The sequence below is a fragment of the Drosophila bipectinata genome, chromosome XL (assembly GCF_030179905.1).
Source record: "Drosophila bipectinata strain 14024-0381.07 chromosome XL, DbipHiC1v2, whole genome shotgun sequence".
Taxonomy (NCBI): domain Eukaryota; kingdom Metazoa; phylum Arthropoda; class Insecta; order Diptera; family Drosophilidae; genus Drosophila; species Drosophila bipectinata.
This window is the reverse complement of record NC_091734.1, coordinates 7,277,235-7,292,876: the sequence shown is the minus strand read 5'-3', so window position 1 is coordinate 7,292,876 and position 15,642 is coordinate 7,277,235. Positions and strand designations below refer to the sequence as shown.

Genomic DNA, 15,642 nt, shown 5'->3' with positions numbered 1-15,642 from the left:
AACACTACTATCGATAAATACCTTGGGTAAGTACTTATTTTACCATCTCTAGTTTTTACAGATGGGCAGTTTCGATTTATCGATCTTTTTAGAACTCTAGTGATGTAAAATGGTTTGAGTAATGTGACCACACTGTAAATATCGAATAAGGTTGCGATAGCTTATTCGATAACAATAAAGGGAATACCATCATCCTTGATCTGGTAACTCTAATTTATAAAAAAACACCTAATTTCTAATTTCGAGTGTCGGTTCTGTAAAGTGTCGGAAAATCTACTTTATCGCACAGCTTGGTGGATGCAAATCGCAAAACGCACCTGCATCGAGCAGAAAACGAGCTCGCATTTGTATATCGCAAAAAAAATCATAAAACCCAATCAAGGAAACAGTGACAAGTAAATAGAAAAGAAAGAAACACCGCACTGCCGAGCAAAAGAATTGTGCAAAATGAGTGGGGATGTGGCTGCCGAGAATGTAAGTCCCAAAAAATTTATTTAACTATATCGTCTCGCATTTTCGGTGGGCATTTTATGTAATTTTCCGGGGGCAAAGGAGTGTGGCCAGGAAGTGAGGTCGCGAGGAGGAGACGGCGGCGGCCAAGAAGCTGGCAACTGGCAAAGAAAAGTGCAAACGTGTTGAATATTGTCGAAAATTGCCGCAAAAAGAGTCAAGTGCCGCTGCCAGCGTACTCGTCGCAGTCGCACTCGACGGCGGTGTTGCTGGGCTGAGTGCGTAAAACGTAAAATGGACACAGGTTGCATGCGAAGAAAAATACAAATTTTAGCAAGCAGGCAAATAATTGACGAAAATGGCGACAATGCAAGTGGTTAGGGTGCAGGAGGGGTTTCGGGGAAATGGGGAAGGATGAAGAAGAAGCAGGCGAGCGACGAAAATGTATTTGGCACAGTGTGACCGATCTGACGGCGTATTCCCACAGACCCCATTATTGGCTCCATTTATCGTTTCACCCTGCCTTAACTAAACCCATTTTTGTTAATTATTCAACCCTTGCATGCCAATATTTTGTATGCCATGTTCGCCATATCGGTTTCTTTATTTACCTCTTTCCCACCACTCAAGATGATCCGACACTTCTTCCCTCCCGAGAACTCGGTCACACTGCGTAAAACGAGAAAATCACATGTGTTTGTTGTTGTTGTTGGTGCAGATTGTGTGTACATATGTATGTAATTGTAAGTGTCCCAGTTCTTCTTTTTCGGTTCAGTTTCTTTGCGACTAAATTGACTGGGCAAGCCTTGGGCCGCCTATTCTCCTGATAAGCCCCGAATGCAAATGTGAATTTGCTTGGTGGTTCCGCACCAGCCCAGAAGCTACTGCAGCAACAAAGCCATCAACCCCAACGGCGTCTGTGTGTGTGTGTGTAGTCTCTTGATGCAGTAGTGCCCACGTTGGAAAAATTATGCTCTAAAAAAAAAAGTTCAAGTCTTTTGCATTGTAGTCGGTTTCAAGTACACTCTTTCGAGTAATTTTCTTTAATGAATTTTCCTAACCTCGTGCAAGTAGAAATAGTTTCCTGTCACATCTTCTTCTTCTTACACCAATACAAATTTTTTTTAACGAATTTTCCTACGCGGCATTTGTTAGGGTTGATTTTCACCACGTGGTGAGCGAAGTAGCAACAAAAAGACTCAAAAAACACAAAAAGTGTCAGAGGAGGAAAACGGCGATAAAGCAGACGAGAATCCAACAAAAATGGAGAATTTTTTCAGCCCAGAAATGATGATGGATGCACAGGTTAATGTCCAGAAAAGATAACTTAAAAAATCGGACCCCCTCCCTCCCCCCGAAAAGACAACGTTTTTCACATCTCCTATCTCTCTCGTTTGCCCCTTGCAGAATGTCCACGTACAAAATGGTGGCAGCTGCGGTGAGGTGGTGCAGTCGAACGGGGTGACCACCAACGGGCACCACCATCACCAGAACCATCACAGCAGCAGCAGCAGCAGCGGCAGTAGCAGCAAGCATAAATCCTCCAGCAAGGACAAGCACCGTGATAAGGACCGGGAGCACAAGAGCTCCAGCTCCTCCAGCTCGTCGAAGGAACACAAAAGTAGCAGTCGGTAAGAAGAGTCGGTCTGAGCAATTGGCCTAAACACCAAACTAATCATAGTTCCGTCTCCCTGCAGCGACAAGGACCGACACAAGAGCAGCAGCAGCAGCAGCTCCTCGTCAAAACACCGCGACAAGGACAAGGATTCGCATCGTAGCAGCAGCAGCAGCTCCTCGTCCAGCCACCGAGATAAGGATAAGGATGGCAGCAGCAGCAGCAAGCACAAGTCCTCTTCGTCGTCGTCGTCATCGTCGTCTGGACACCACAAGAGCTCCTCGAAAGACAAGGAACGACGGGACAAGGACAAGGAGCGCAGCAGCAGCAGCAGCAGCTCATCCAGCCGCCACAAGTCATCTTCGTCGTCCCGTGATAAGGAGCGCAGTAGCAGCAGCCATAAGAGCTCCTCGTCTTCCTCGTCAAAGAGCAAACATTCCAGTTCAAGTTCACGCCACAGCAGCAGCTCATCGTCTAAAGATCCGCCCTCGTACGATGGTGTGTTCGTCAAGCCGGAGCCCGTCTCGCAGGCGCCAATGCAGGATTCCCTGGATCCATTCCAGATGCAGCACCACCATCAGCAGCTCGGTGGCTACGAGGCCAACTGCAATGGCAACGGCGGAATGGGAGCCTCTAACTACAAGAACGGCTACGAAGACTCCATTGTGGACATCAAGAAGGAGGACGAAAGCTTCAACAATCTCTCCCAGGCCAGCTCTTGCGACTACTCCATGTCCCAGTTTCGTTCCGATGAGCCGCCGTTCGAGCTGAAGAACGAACCGAGCTACGCTGAAGAGGACAATACCCTAAACGACGATAACGACGACGATGACGATAATGAGAACGACAACGAGGAGATGGACGATGACCAGGAGGACATACCGCTGGCCATGCGTAAGCGCAAGCAGGAGCCAATGGACCAGGGCGAGGATGACGACGACGATGTACCGCTGCTGGCGCGCAAGAAGATCAAGAAGGAGCCCAAGGAGAAGAGCAAGAAGCGCGTCAAGGAGGAGACCGAGGACGACTACTCCAGCGCAAAGCCCAAAAAGAAGAAGATCAAAAAGGTAGGCATCCAACTAGTTGACTTGGCTTACAAACGCCTCTGAGAAGTTTTGCTGACCGAACTCTTTCTGTTTAAGGAATCCCAAATCAAGACCGAGGCCACTGCATCGCCCACCAAACGCCAGAAGGTCAAGGAGGAGGAAGAGGAGGTCTGGAGATGGTGAGTGCCAGTTCCCTGCTGCAGCGGATCTAAGTGTGGTGTGGGTTTAGTTTAGAACTCTGGAGACTAGAGTTAGACCCCTTCCCCTGCTGATCAAACACTGATCTTTTGTTTAGTCAGCAGGATTGTTGGATTATCGAAAGGTTATGGGAGGTGAAAGGCCTTTCGATCGGCCTGTAATTGAAACAAATGCCATCAAATTGAAGAGGGGAAAGTGTTCGGGTTTTAAGCACCGGCCACCTGAGCACATCGTTATTGGTGTGTGGTTGTTTTTGTTGTTGTTACTTTTTTCGCTGCGCCATGTGGGCTGGCGGCTGTGAAGTTTTAATGTCACTGACCTACATTTTGAAAGTCACACTCGTGTCGCACAGTGGGCACCAGCAGTATCCATACGCTGGCAAGGCAGCGTGCGACCCCCCGAGCACTGAGCATGTAGGCGGAGACTATCTGGTGGCACTGTATTCGATGGCATTCGCCACGAAACGCCCGAACTTTGGGGGAAAAAGAACAAAACAGCTGAGCGCACCCCAAGAAGCACCGACGACGACGACACACTCGCGCACCGACTTTGAGGTTAGTTCGGCTTTGCGTAATGCGATAAATAGAAATGGGAATGAGAGCGCACTCGTTGGCGGCAGTGCGTCTGTTCGGGAACCGGAGCGTGTGTCTGGTCTTGAGGCAGCAAATAGCTGCTCTAGCCACAGCCTCCGTCTCTGCCTCCGCCTCCGTTCCTGTGGGGAAAAAGAGGAACAGCCGCCGAGGCAAGAGCAGTGTCCAGCAGGGAGCGATAACAGTTCGATGGTGGGGCTTCTTTCGGGGGGGATGCATAGATTTTTTTGGGCAAATGACTATATCTTTTCCTGACTTTAGTTTTATTTATTTGCGACCTTGCTACTGATGAGGATTATGGACTTGGATTATTTTTCAAAATCAAACTAAATTCCAGGTGGGAGGAGGAGAAGCGCGAGGATGGCGTCAAGTGGTCAACTTTGGAGCACAAGGGTCCTGTTTTCGCACCGCCCTATGAGCGAGTACCTCGCAACGTGCGCTTCTATTATGACGGCAAGCCGCTGGAGCTCTCCGAGGAGACGGAGGAGGCGGCCACCTTCTATGCCAAAATGCTGAACCACGACTACTGCACCAAGGATGTGTTCAACACGAACTTCTTCAAGGACTTCCGCAAGTCGATGACCTCCAAGGAGAAGGAGATCATCAAGGACTTCCGCAAGTGCAATTTCCAGGAGATGCACAACTACTTCCAGGCGGAGTCCGAGAAGCGCAAGGCTGCCACCAAGGAGGAGAAGCTGGCCAAGAAAAACGAGAACGAGGCGCTGGTCAAAGAGTACGGCTTCTGCATGATCGATGGCCACAAGGAGAAGATCGGCAACTTCCGTCTGGAGCCGCCAGGGCTGTTCCGCGGCCGTGGTGAGCATCCCAAGATGGGCATGATCAAGCGCCGCATTCAGGCCAGCGACGTGTCCATCAACTGTGGCAAGGAGTCGCATGTTCCGTCACCGCCACCGGGTCAGCGCTGGAAGGAGGTGCGCCACGACAATACAGTCACCTGGCTGGCCTCCTGGATCGAGAACGTGCAGGGCCAGGTGAAGTACATCATGTTGAATCCCTCCTCGAAGCTCAAGGGCGAAAAGGATCACATCAAGTACGAGACGGCCCGCCGCCTGGACAAGGTGATCGATAAGATTCGCGCCACCTACCGCGACGAGTGGAAGTCGAAGGAGATGCGCGTCCGGCAGCGGGCGGTGGCCCTCTACTTCATCGACAAGCTGGCGCTGAGAGCGGGTAACGAGAAGGACGAGGATCAAGCCGACACCGTCGGCTGTTGCTCCCTCCGCGTCGAACACGTCCAGCTGCACAAGGAGCTCAACGGTAAGGAGAACGTTGTCGTGTTCGACTTTCCCGGTAAGGATTCGATTCGTTACTACAACGAGGTCGAGGTGGAGAAGCGTGTCTTCAAGAACCTCGAGCTCTTCATGGAGCACAAGAAGGACGGCGACGACCTCTTCGATCGCCTCAACACCCAGGTCCTCAACGAACACTTGAAGGAGTTGATGGATGGTAAGTACACATGGGACTCTGATTTCCAGCTGGGATTCTAGTAGAGCTCTCTGACCTTTTCCAGGACTCACGGCCAAGGTATTCCGTACGTATAACGCATCGAAAACACTGCAGAGTCAGTTGGATCTGCTCACCGATCCGAGTGCAACGGTGCCGGAGAAGCTGCTGGCCTACAATCGCGCCAACCGAGCCGTGGCCATTCTCTGTAACCATCAGCGCTCCGTGCCCAAGGGCCATCAGAAGTCAATGGAGAATCTAAAGGAGAAGATCAAGACCAAGCGCGATGCCATCGACGATTGCGAGGCCGAATATCACGTGAGTATACCGGCTATAGTTGTGGTGCTGGCATGGTACTGACCTAATGGCTCGGGCTTTGCAGGATTTGAAGAAAGCTGCCAAGCGGGGCTCCGTCAAGGAGAAGGTACTTGCCGACAAGAAGGGCAAGCAACTGGAGCGCCTGAAGGAGCAGCTGAAGAAACTGGAACTACAAGAGACTGATAGAGACGAGAATAAGACCATTGCCCTGGGCACATCTAAGCTAAACTATCTCGATCCTCGCATATCGGTGGCCTGGTGAGTATATCTATTATTTTATTTTAGAAATTAAAGTTCTAAAAATGATCTTCCTGTACAGGTGTAAAAAGCACGGAGTGCCGATCGAGAAGATCTTCAACAAAACGCAAAGAACCAAATTTCTGTGGGCCGTGCACATGGCCGATGAGGATTATCGTTTTTAAATGGATTCTCACTGCCACGCCCAGGAGCTCCGCCACAGACACACTTAACATAAACCACACACAGGCAGTGCAGGTGAAAACAGCAAAAACTTAACAAGTAACCAGAATACACCCACCACAAAAGTAATCCGGCTGGCGGATCCCCAGCTTCCTTCCTTCCTCCCTCCCGGGAAAGTTTATGCAATTGGTAATGCATATGTCCAGCTTTCGCGGAGCGTGCTTAAGACAAGGACGGAAGACAAGAGACGGAGATAGAGAGAGAAGAGCCCGGGATCTGCGGCCTAATGCTGTGTTGTCTGCTTTGAATCGTTTAAATATATCAAGTGCGCACTAAGCTGAAGTCTAACTTGCGAAATGTACACACTTTCACAAATGCCCCATTCTTTAATCGTATATATATATATATACGATATAATATAAATCTTATAAATTAAAAAAAAAAAGGAAAAAAGCAACACCAGCAGATGAGTTGAAGGAAATACGACTTCGTTCGCCGCCGCCGCCTAAAAACAAAAACATAATTTTCTATGTTACCATTCAAATATTTTCAAATAGGTCGTATACACTATTTTAAGTTTTAATTAATAATTAAAACAAATAATGGAAAGCTAAAGCAAACGCTAAGCAATCAAGATACAAACAACAAAACAAAACGCAAGCAAACGAAAAAGTAATAGGATTAAAGTTTTTTATGTTTACCTGTAGTTGATTTTTGTTTAGCGAAAAATGTCTTTCACTATTAAATGATAATTTATATCGTACGGTTACGTATTTAAGTGCTTACTGAACACAGAGAATTATATTTTAATAATTTAATTCATCAATTCAATATCGGATCCAGCGCAACTATCTCCCCGCCCAACGGAAACATAATATAATACTATATAAAGCAAAAGCTAAGCGTCTGCTGATGCTGCGCGGTACCTTATGATTTTAGTTAAAATTCTAATTAACAAATGCTACCGTTTTTTTTTTTTTTTGATATATATATATATATATACAAACAAATATACCTTTTTTTGTTTAAATAAAAATGTTTATATGTTAAGAACGGCCTGGTTTTGTTTTCGACTCTGGTTTGAAGCGAGTAGAAAACCGAACCAGGACATTTATTCATAATTTTGTATACTATATAGACAGGTTTCAAATTCTGTTGAGTTTAAAAACAAAACAAAAATTGCAAATCAATCAATGAATCAACCAAAACCACAGGCAAAAGCAGTCGAAACGAAATCTTTAACTAAAAGAAAAAAAATTACAAATAGGATTCTTTAGTACATTTGTGCAATTAGGTGGCTAAAAAAAACTATAACAAAAAAAAAAAACTAAAAACTGTAAAAAAAACAAACGTCCATTTATGGCCAACTCTCGTCCTGATATTTTTTTTAATATTTAAGTTTGCATTCGTTGTAATTTGAACGATTCTGAACTTGGCCCGATTTTATTCAGAACGTGCTGGGGCGAGAGTCGGCTCTGGATTGGACATATAATCCGAATGGGAATTAAGAACATAACATTGGCCCATCATATTATATAGCTGTATTTTTACCAACACGAAACGAGATATGTAGATGGTTAAATGAGAGTTCTTTGATGACCCAGCCTCACACACCTTAGCATAAATTGCAAAAGCGCATTGCAAATAAAGATCGGTCTATATATTTATATATATATGAAATATATGGAAACAACCTACACATATGATAATTAGTAACTTAAAATAAACAAACACGAAACATTTGCAAACGTATGTATGTTGTGGACGCACAGGCCAGGCATACGGGCGGAGTAGGTTCGCATAAGTGACAACGCTTTCAAAAGGCAAATAAAATAAATAAATCGTGTAGACTCCTTTTAATCCCTTCTCCCTTAAAAACAAAAAAAAAGCCCCTCACTCACATATAAACTTGGCATATTACAATATTGATATAAGCGAGGAAAAACATGAAACGAAATGATAAGAAAAAACTATTTTAAAACGAAAACAAATTATATATATAAAAAAAAATTAAAAATAAGTTAAAGTAATTGTAATGGAATGATGCAAATATACATACAATATATATTTAATTTTTAAAACGAAATCCTGTCTTGTTTTTGGTTCGAGAATGAAAGGAACTTGAGATCAACAAAGCGAGCTTTTGGGGTTTTTGAAGGACTTGGAAGTATCCTGGGGCTAATGCAGGGTCAGAGGATATTAATCCTCGATTTTATATTGGAATTCCGTTTCCGAATCGGCTGAGAAATGGCCAGGATGTCCCAATTCCAATATTCCCATCTATGGGTTCCGATTTTTCATTTTCGTGTTTTGTATATAGCGTATATCTCGGCCATTTCTGGACCGATTAAGGAACGGAATACCATTTCTGAATCAGGACATCAATATCCTTCGATCTGCATCAAAAGATTGCCGAAATCGATCAAAAAAAAATCGACCCGATTTTCGCAATTTTTGACAGGGGTAACATCATGATTTTTTGCAAAAATCGACTTAAATTTTTTTGTTCGATTTTTAAAAACTTTTGATGCAGATCGAAGGATATTGATGTCCTGATTTCAAAATGGTATCGCTTTTTGAAATCCGTTCGGAAATGACCAAGATATGAGCTTAGATCCGATCCGTGACGTCATGATTTTTTGCGAAAATCGGCTCAAATTTTTTTGTTCGATTTTAAAAAACTTTTGATGCAGATCGAAGGATATTGATGTCCTGATTTCAAAATGACATCCCTTTTTGAAATCCGTTCAGAAATGACTAAGATATGAGCTTGGAAAGATCCGCCTAGGCAGCCGCCTCGCGCCGAAAATTTCTTGAAATTCGTATGGGAGCCCATCTGAAGTACCAGGCGAACAGAAATCAGCAGAAGGTGGCCGAATTCAAGCAGTGTAAGCAGTCCAAGCAGTTATTTCTGCATTAACCAAGTGTGCGAAAGGGAGGACGACCCCTATGGTTGCGCTCTATCCCCCCATTGTCCCTTATGGAAAGACGATCCCCGCATCACACTCCATGGGGGGGAACGGGATGCTGCTACCCATCATTATTAGAGGGGGAGAGGTAGACAAATTCGGCTGTAACAGTGATGGGAGAACAGGAGTGATTTGTAACGGCACCTGGCACGCCAGCTCAGCACGATAGGCCGCTCCCATACATTTTCGCTCACGATAGCCCCATATCGTGTCACGCGCAGAAAATCAACGAGTGCCACTTTGGTTTTGCCATCATTAGGTGGAAATCACCGTTGTGGATCGCAAATTTGGAGGCTGTGATTGGCCATCATGGACCATAGTACCGTTTTACTGCAAATTACGACGGTTAACCCTTCACTTGTCTTTACATGTATATATTTAATAATTATTTTAATTTAGCCACAAAACTGATAATTTAGGATTATAAAACCATCAATAAGTGAAGTATAACGTATAAAAAATTCAGAAAACATAAAAGGAAGACGGTGGGGCCACTATTTACTGCCATAACAATTAAGGCTCTCCTGAGAAACTTGCATGGGCGTGTGAGGTCCATGAGGCCGGATAAGGGACAATTGTGTAATTTTTCTGTCGAAGCTAGGGTGAGAGGGGAGGTGAAACTGCTTGCACTGCTTGAATTCGGCCACCTTCTGCTGATTTCTGTTCGCCTAGTACTTCAGATTGGCTCCCATACGAATTTCGAAAAATTTTGGCCGCGAGTTGCGCGCCAAGGCGGATCTTTCCAAGCTCATATCTTAGCCATTTCTGAACGGATTTTTAAAAGCGATACCATTTTGAAATCAGGACATCAATATCCTTCGATCTGCATCAAAAGTTTTTTAAAAATTGAAACATAACTTTTCGCTAAAAATTTTACAAAAATAGTTTATACAGGAAATAAAGTACCATTTTGTAATCAGTAAACCCAGAAGGACTTTCCTCATTCAAAACATTGCTGAAATACGATTTTAAAATTTTTTGAATTTTTTCTGATCCACCTTCTGCTGATTTCTGTTCGCCTGGTACTTCAGATTTCGTTCCATACGAATTTCAAGTAATTGGCGCCTGGGTTTTGGACGCCGCTTGGTTCGCTTGCCAAGCTTCTTTTTTGGTTAATTGTAATCGGATTTTAAAAAGGGTGTTGAAAACGATATCCAAATGGATCAAATTCCTTTAATCTGCCTGTTGAGGGTCATACTAAATTAGATATTCAAATTAAAATTCTAATTGACCTTTCCAATATTTTCAAGAACTTTATCTCTATCTTTTATCTGTTTTATTGTTTATAAATCATTGTAGAAACAATGTTAAAATGCTTTATAAATGGCTTTCTGAAACATATCATATATATTTTTTTTACCAACATTCAAATAAAGAACTATAAAAAACACAGGTGGCGTCTTTGTGCCATCTAGTAGGCTTTGGAAAAGTGAACTGTCATTAAAAGTGCATGGTCATTGACATTTCAAAGCACTGATTGGCCACTCTAGATCATCGAAGAAAACTTTTTCATTGCTCTTGAAATTTTTTCATTTCTCTGGAAATTATGGACCCAAATAAGAATAAGAAACCGAAGTACAAGCTTACCGAAAAGAAGCTTGAGGTTATGAATGATATGGTGTTTGTTCGCAATATTCTCAAGGACATGGACGTGGATTCCGATCCACGAGCACGTGGAGTACTTCTTGACCTGGCTTACAGTATGTATTTTATCCTTTCTAATGACTCCACACTATATAAAATTGCTTTCAGCTTTAGCCAGGGATCACCTGGTTGAGGCCGACCGTTATTCCAAAATGGATGGTCGCACAACCATAAGTGTTGAGGACATCAATATGTCAAAGCAGGTGGAAGTGCCTAGGATGTACAAACCTCCGCCACCGGACAATGGGCCGAGTTGCTCCAACATAAAGGTTAAGGACATCGATATGGAAACCCAAGTGCCTGTGAAGAAGATGGCCAATACTCCGCCACCGGACGATGGACCGAGTTGCTCCAACAGAAAGGTTAAGGACATCGATATGGAAAACCAAGTGCCTGTGAAGAAGATGGCCAATACTCCGCCACTGGACGATGGGCCGAGTTGCTCCAACATAAAGGTTAAGGACATCAAAATGGGAAAGCAAGTGCCTGTGAAGAAGATGGCCAAAACTCCGCCACTTGACGATGGGCCGAGTTGCTCCAACACAAAGGTTAAGGACATCAAAATGGGAAAGCAAGTGCCTGTGAAGAAGATGGCCAACACTCCGCCACTGGACGATGGACCGAGTTGCTCCAACACAAAGGTTAAGGACATCAAAATGGGAAAGCAAGTGCCTGTGAAGAAGATGGCCAAAACTCCGCCACTGGACGATGGGCCGAGTTGCTCCAACATAAAGGTTAAGGACATCGATATGAAAAACCAAGTGCCTGTGAAGAAGATGGCCAATAATCCGCCACTGGACAATGGTCCAAGTGGCTCCAAGATAATGCATATGTATGACATGTCTATGTTAAAGCAAGGTCTTGTGAAGAAGGTGGCCAATACTCCGCCACCGGACAATGGGCCGAGTTGCTCCAACATAATGGTTAAGGACATCGATATGAAAAACCAAGAGCCTGTGAAGAAGGTGGCCAAAACTCCGCCACTGGACAATGGTCCAAGTGGCTCCAAAATAATGTATAAGTTTGACATAAATATGTTAAAGCAAGGTATTGTGAAGAAGATTCCCAATACTCCGCCACTGGACGATGGGCCGAGTTGCTCCAACATAATGGTTAAGGACATCGATATGAAAAACCAAGTGCCTGTGAAGAAGGTGGCCAAAACTCCGCCACTGGACAATGGTCCAAGTGGCTCCAAAATAATGTATAAGTTTGACATAAATATGTTAAAGCAAGGTATTGTGAAGAAGATTCCCAATACTCCGCCACTGGACGATGGGCCGAGTTGCTCCAACACAAAGGTTAAGGACATCAAAATGGGAAAGCAAGTGCCTGTGAAGAAGGTGGCCAAAACTCCGCCACTGGACAATGGTCCAAGTGGCTCCAAAATAATGTATAAGTTTGACATGAATATGTTAAAGCAAGGTCTTGTGAAGAAGATTCCCAATACTCCGCCACTGGACGATGGGCCGAGTTGCTCCAACACAAAGGTTAAGGACATCAAAATGGAAAAGCAAGTGCCTTTGAAGAAGATGGCCAAACTTTCGCCACCGGACGATCCCAAGCCGAACGCTGAGCTTCCGAGCACTAGCCAGCGTAAAGGAGACCACACCGACTCCTAACTATTTGACATTTCCAATCATGTGGCGCCTCGAATGGTCTCAAAGGTGTCATCAATTGAGGGCCCATGGCGCAACGAATGCCTCTTTCGAATATGACGGCGCCTTATCCTGTCGTCAATATTTAAAACCTATTATCAATTTATCAATCAATCAAGATCGACGACTCTCGCACACTTATAGGGACTTTCTTCTGTCCCTTTGCTCAAAATGTAAACGATAAAAAAGACAATAAATTACATTAAATAATATAAATGAATTTAAGTAATAGTGCCTTCCTCGATACGAAAAATAAAAATCACCAAATTGAAGGGCATTCCACCTTACTTTATGTACATTTGTACTTTTACTTAAGCAATTCTTCTAAGTGATATTGTTAGGATTTGCGCCAAAAAATAGACACTATTTTTTGCTTGATATTTAAGACATGTTATTGCAGATCGAATAAATTTAAATATCTCCTAATCATTTATTAACCATTTAATAAAATCGGTGTTTTCAGTAAAATTCAAGAATCTAAGAATATTTTTAAAATTTTAAAATAACCAGAATGTGACTATCGATTAAAAAGTGCGCGCCTTGCCATCGATAGTTTAGAACAAAATTTTCAATATCCATTTTATGTGTTAAAATTCTATAAATACAGGTAATACAGGCTAATTTAATTTTTACTATATTTTTTAGGAATATTTATTTTCTTTATGTTAAAGAATAGTTATTTTATACATACAATAAGACAGCTGATCCTCGATTATTACGCCTTGGCGTTGCCACCTTCCTTATAGAAATTTGACTTTTGCGCTAACGGAATCAAGAGTCCCTGACGAAGACGCGGCTGATAAAAAAATCGCATTGTCTCATATTATTAAAATAATACTCGTTTTGTGTCGTCCTTTAAAATGTCTGGACCACCTCAGCTTAGTAAGATGCGGTCCAGTGCCGAGGCAATGGCTTCATTGGCACGTAACAAGGGATCCTCCCAGGAAAAAGTGCAACAAGTGGTTGGAAAAAAAAGCAACAACAACAAGGACTTGGCAACCATTATAGATGACCTGCAGATGAAGTACGGGAACTACAAATATACGGTTTATAGATGTGCCAGCAAATTTGTAGCGCTCCAAAAAATCTTTCACAGTAAATATACATAAATACCCAGTAGGACAACATGTGGTAAACACTTACCTTTGCAGCGGGGAAGGTTCCATATAAGTTGGTCTTAGCCATCCTCGAACGACATGGTTTGCGAGGCAACCTGGAGCTGATGGTACCTCCCTTTCAGTTGACCTCCCTGATCCACGATATATACTTTGCCTGTGAAAAGTTGGGTCACTTTGCGCAGGATTCCAGCTTTCAGCTAGAAGCAGCATCAGGGTTGCTAGCCAATTTCTTTTGGAATGTCTATGATCCGTGGGTTTTGGTTTTTTAAATCTTACTGAATCCTTTGCTAATCACAAAACTCTTTTAGGCAACGCCGTCACTCAATATCACTCCTAGAGATCAAGATCACACTGATCTTGTTCTGCAACCTATATAGTAGTGAACAGCTGGCTGGTGACTTCTTTGGTTTGCTAGCGGATCCCAAGAACCAAGTGATTTCACGCTACGCTTTTGAACAGCTCCTGGCCACATTGAGTAAGCTGCTTAGCTACCTGGGCGAGGGTAAGGCTTATGGTTCACACAATCTTCCCCTGATGATGGAGCAGAGCTTTGCGAGGTGCCCACACGGGGTGGCCGGCCTAGCGGAACAACAGTTTCACAAACTATGGACAGGGGCCGGGGTCCAGACTCGCTTTTTAATCTATGGGAACCTCCTAGCTTTAATTAAGCGAATCGAGGACACGGAACATTTAATACACAGCAACTCATGCGCTGGCTGCCGTAAGGAGCGCATTGTAGGCATTCGTTTTAGGTGTCAGGTGTGCCGCGATATCTCGCTATGCCTTCCCTGCTTCGCCGAGGGATATGCTGGCGGTCGTCACGAGCCCGGCCACCGAATGTGTGAGGTCTTTGTCGAAGATCAACCTCCCCAAAACTGGACTCGCCATCTGGCCAAGCTTTGCGGCTGGTTTGTAGTTGGCCGCAAGAGAAAAACACAGGAAGAGGATCGACGGGGCTTCTGCGATGCCCAGGAGAGTGGCCCAGCGTTGGGGCAAAGCTCGGCCACGCCTATTCCCGCTGAGACTCGTAGTATACAGGAAAGGGAACGGGAAAGGGAACGCGAGAAGGACAAGGAGCAAACAGTAATTCTTCAGCAGCAACAGGAGCTTTGCTCATTGACGGGACTGGCTAGCAAGGCATCCAGTCAGCTGCAGTCCATTATAGATCGTCTATTACTCCAAAATATGTAAGCTAAAAATCAATATAATTTATCTCTCACTAATTTTATTCTTGTTTTACCTTAAGGAAACTGGAAACCCAGCTTAAAACGGTGTCCACATCTTCTAGTGCTGAGATATCGGAGTTTCTCAGCGCCCATCAGAGCTTTCTGTTGCAGATTATCGAGGACATGCGACAGCTATCGGTGAGGCTTTGTGTAACTTACGTACCTCAGGACTATTCCTTAGTGTTGATCTTTTTTAGTGCTCTCCAGCGGCTGCTCCCGTGGTTGCGGACGCCCATGTCGCTGCGGCGCCTTTAGTTAGCTCCACTTTCCTAAGCTCCAGCACTCCCCAGCGCCAGATCTTCGATATGTATGGGCCAGTGGGAGCCAACCTAACGCACTCTAGTAAGGGTTAAACACATCTATCTTAAATACATTTACATTTATTAACACTTTTTTTAGTTAATGGCGCTGATTTAAATCGCAGCTATTTAGAAGCCAACAAGTCAGATTATTCGTTGAATGATATCAGTCTGTGGTTCGATCAACGGCGATCAAGCCTGCAACACCATTCGCAGCAGGCTACTGGTTCCACTCCAGCTCCCCTTTCCCTACCCATGCCATTGGGAGCTCTGCTGGAACACCCAGCGTCCAAGGATGGGTCTATGCGTGACACAGAGATGGTCAACTTTAAATTACTTTTGCACAAAGTAAAGGAGATTGTGGAGGACTCGTACAGCGACAATGCCGAGCTTTCTGCAGCGACACAAAATCTGGAGAACGTCCTGGATAGCATTATAAAAAGTGAAGAGCAGCAGCGCCGCATCAGCTCGTGAAGAGGTCCAAGACACCTTTTTCCAAATCAATTCCCTCCAGACGAAGTCTTTTTTAGGCCAAGATAAACTTTAAGTTATAAGTCTTTTAAGTGTCAGGACAAGATCAAATGGTCATTTATGCAATAAAAAAATGAAATATAATTGACTAAAAAA

General features: G+C 44.1%; 3 protein-coding genes across 6 annotated transcripts; all 3 read left to right on the top strand.

The window, feature by feature from the left end:
• Positions 1–209: 209 nt before the first annotated feature.
• On the top strand, positions 210–7,477 carry Top1 (topoisomerase 1). Of its 4 annotated transcripts, none has more exons than XM_017237463.3 (8): positions 210–474; positions 1,858–2,081; positions 2,148–3,132; positions 3,208–3,290; positions 4,237–5,366; positions 5,431–5,681; positions 5,746–5,939; positions 6,001–7,477. In XM_017237463.3, exons 1-8 carry the CDS (start codon positions 448–450, stop codon positions 6,101–6,103), a joined length of 2,997 nt encoding a protein of 998 aa, XP_017092952.2. In that variant the 5' UTR covers positions 210–447; the 3' UTR covers positions 6,104–7,477. The 4 variants fall into 4 exon arrangements, with proteins under 4 accessions (XP_017092952.2, XP_017092953.2, XP_017092951.2 ...); XM_017237464.3 differs by lacking the exon at positions 210–474 and adding an exon at positions 1,081–1,193; XM_017237462.3 differs by lacking the exon at positions 210–474 and adding an exon at positions 1,428–1,755.
• A 3,012-nt stretch (positions 7,478–10,489) lies between these two features.
• LOC138926608 (uncharacterized) lies at positions 10,490–12,628 on the top strand. Its single transcript, XM_070281374.1, has 2 exons — positions 10,490–10,770; positions 10,823–12,628. The coding sequence occupies exons 1-2, from the start codon at positions 10,617–10,619 to the stop codon at positions 12,334–12,336; spliced, it is 1,668 nt and encodes a 555-aa protein (XP_070137475.1). The 5' UTR covers positions 10,490–10,616; the 3' UTR covers positions 12,337–12,628.
• Positions 12,629–13,132: 504 nt separating this feature from the next.
• On the top strand, positions 13,133–15,598 carry dah (discontinuous actin hexagon). Its single transcript, XM_017237416.3, has 6 exons — positions 13,133–13,467; positions 13,524–13,740; positions 13,799–14,677; positions 14,737–14,854; positions 14,914–15,058; positions 15,116–15,598. Exons 1-6 carry the CDS (start codon positions 13,233–13,235, stop codon positions 15,487–15,489), a joined length of 1,968 nt encoding a protein of 655 aa, XP_017092905.2. The 5' UTR covers positions 13,133–13,232; the 3' UTR covers positions 15,490–15,598.
• The last annotated feature ends 44 nt before the right edge of the window (positions 15,599–15,642 follow it).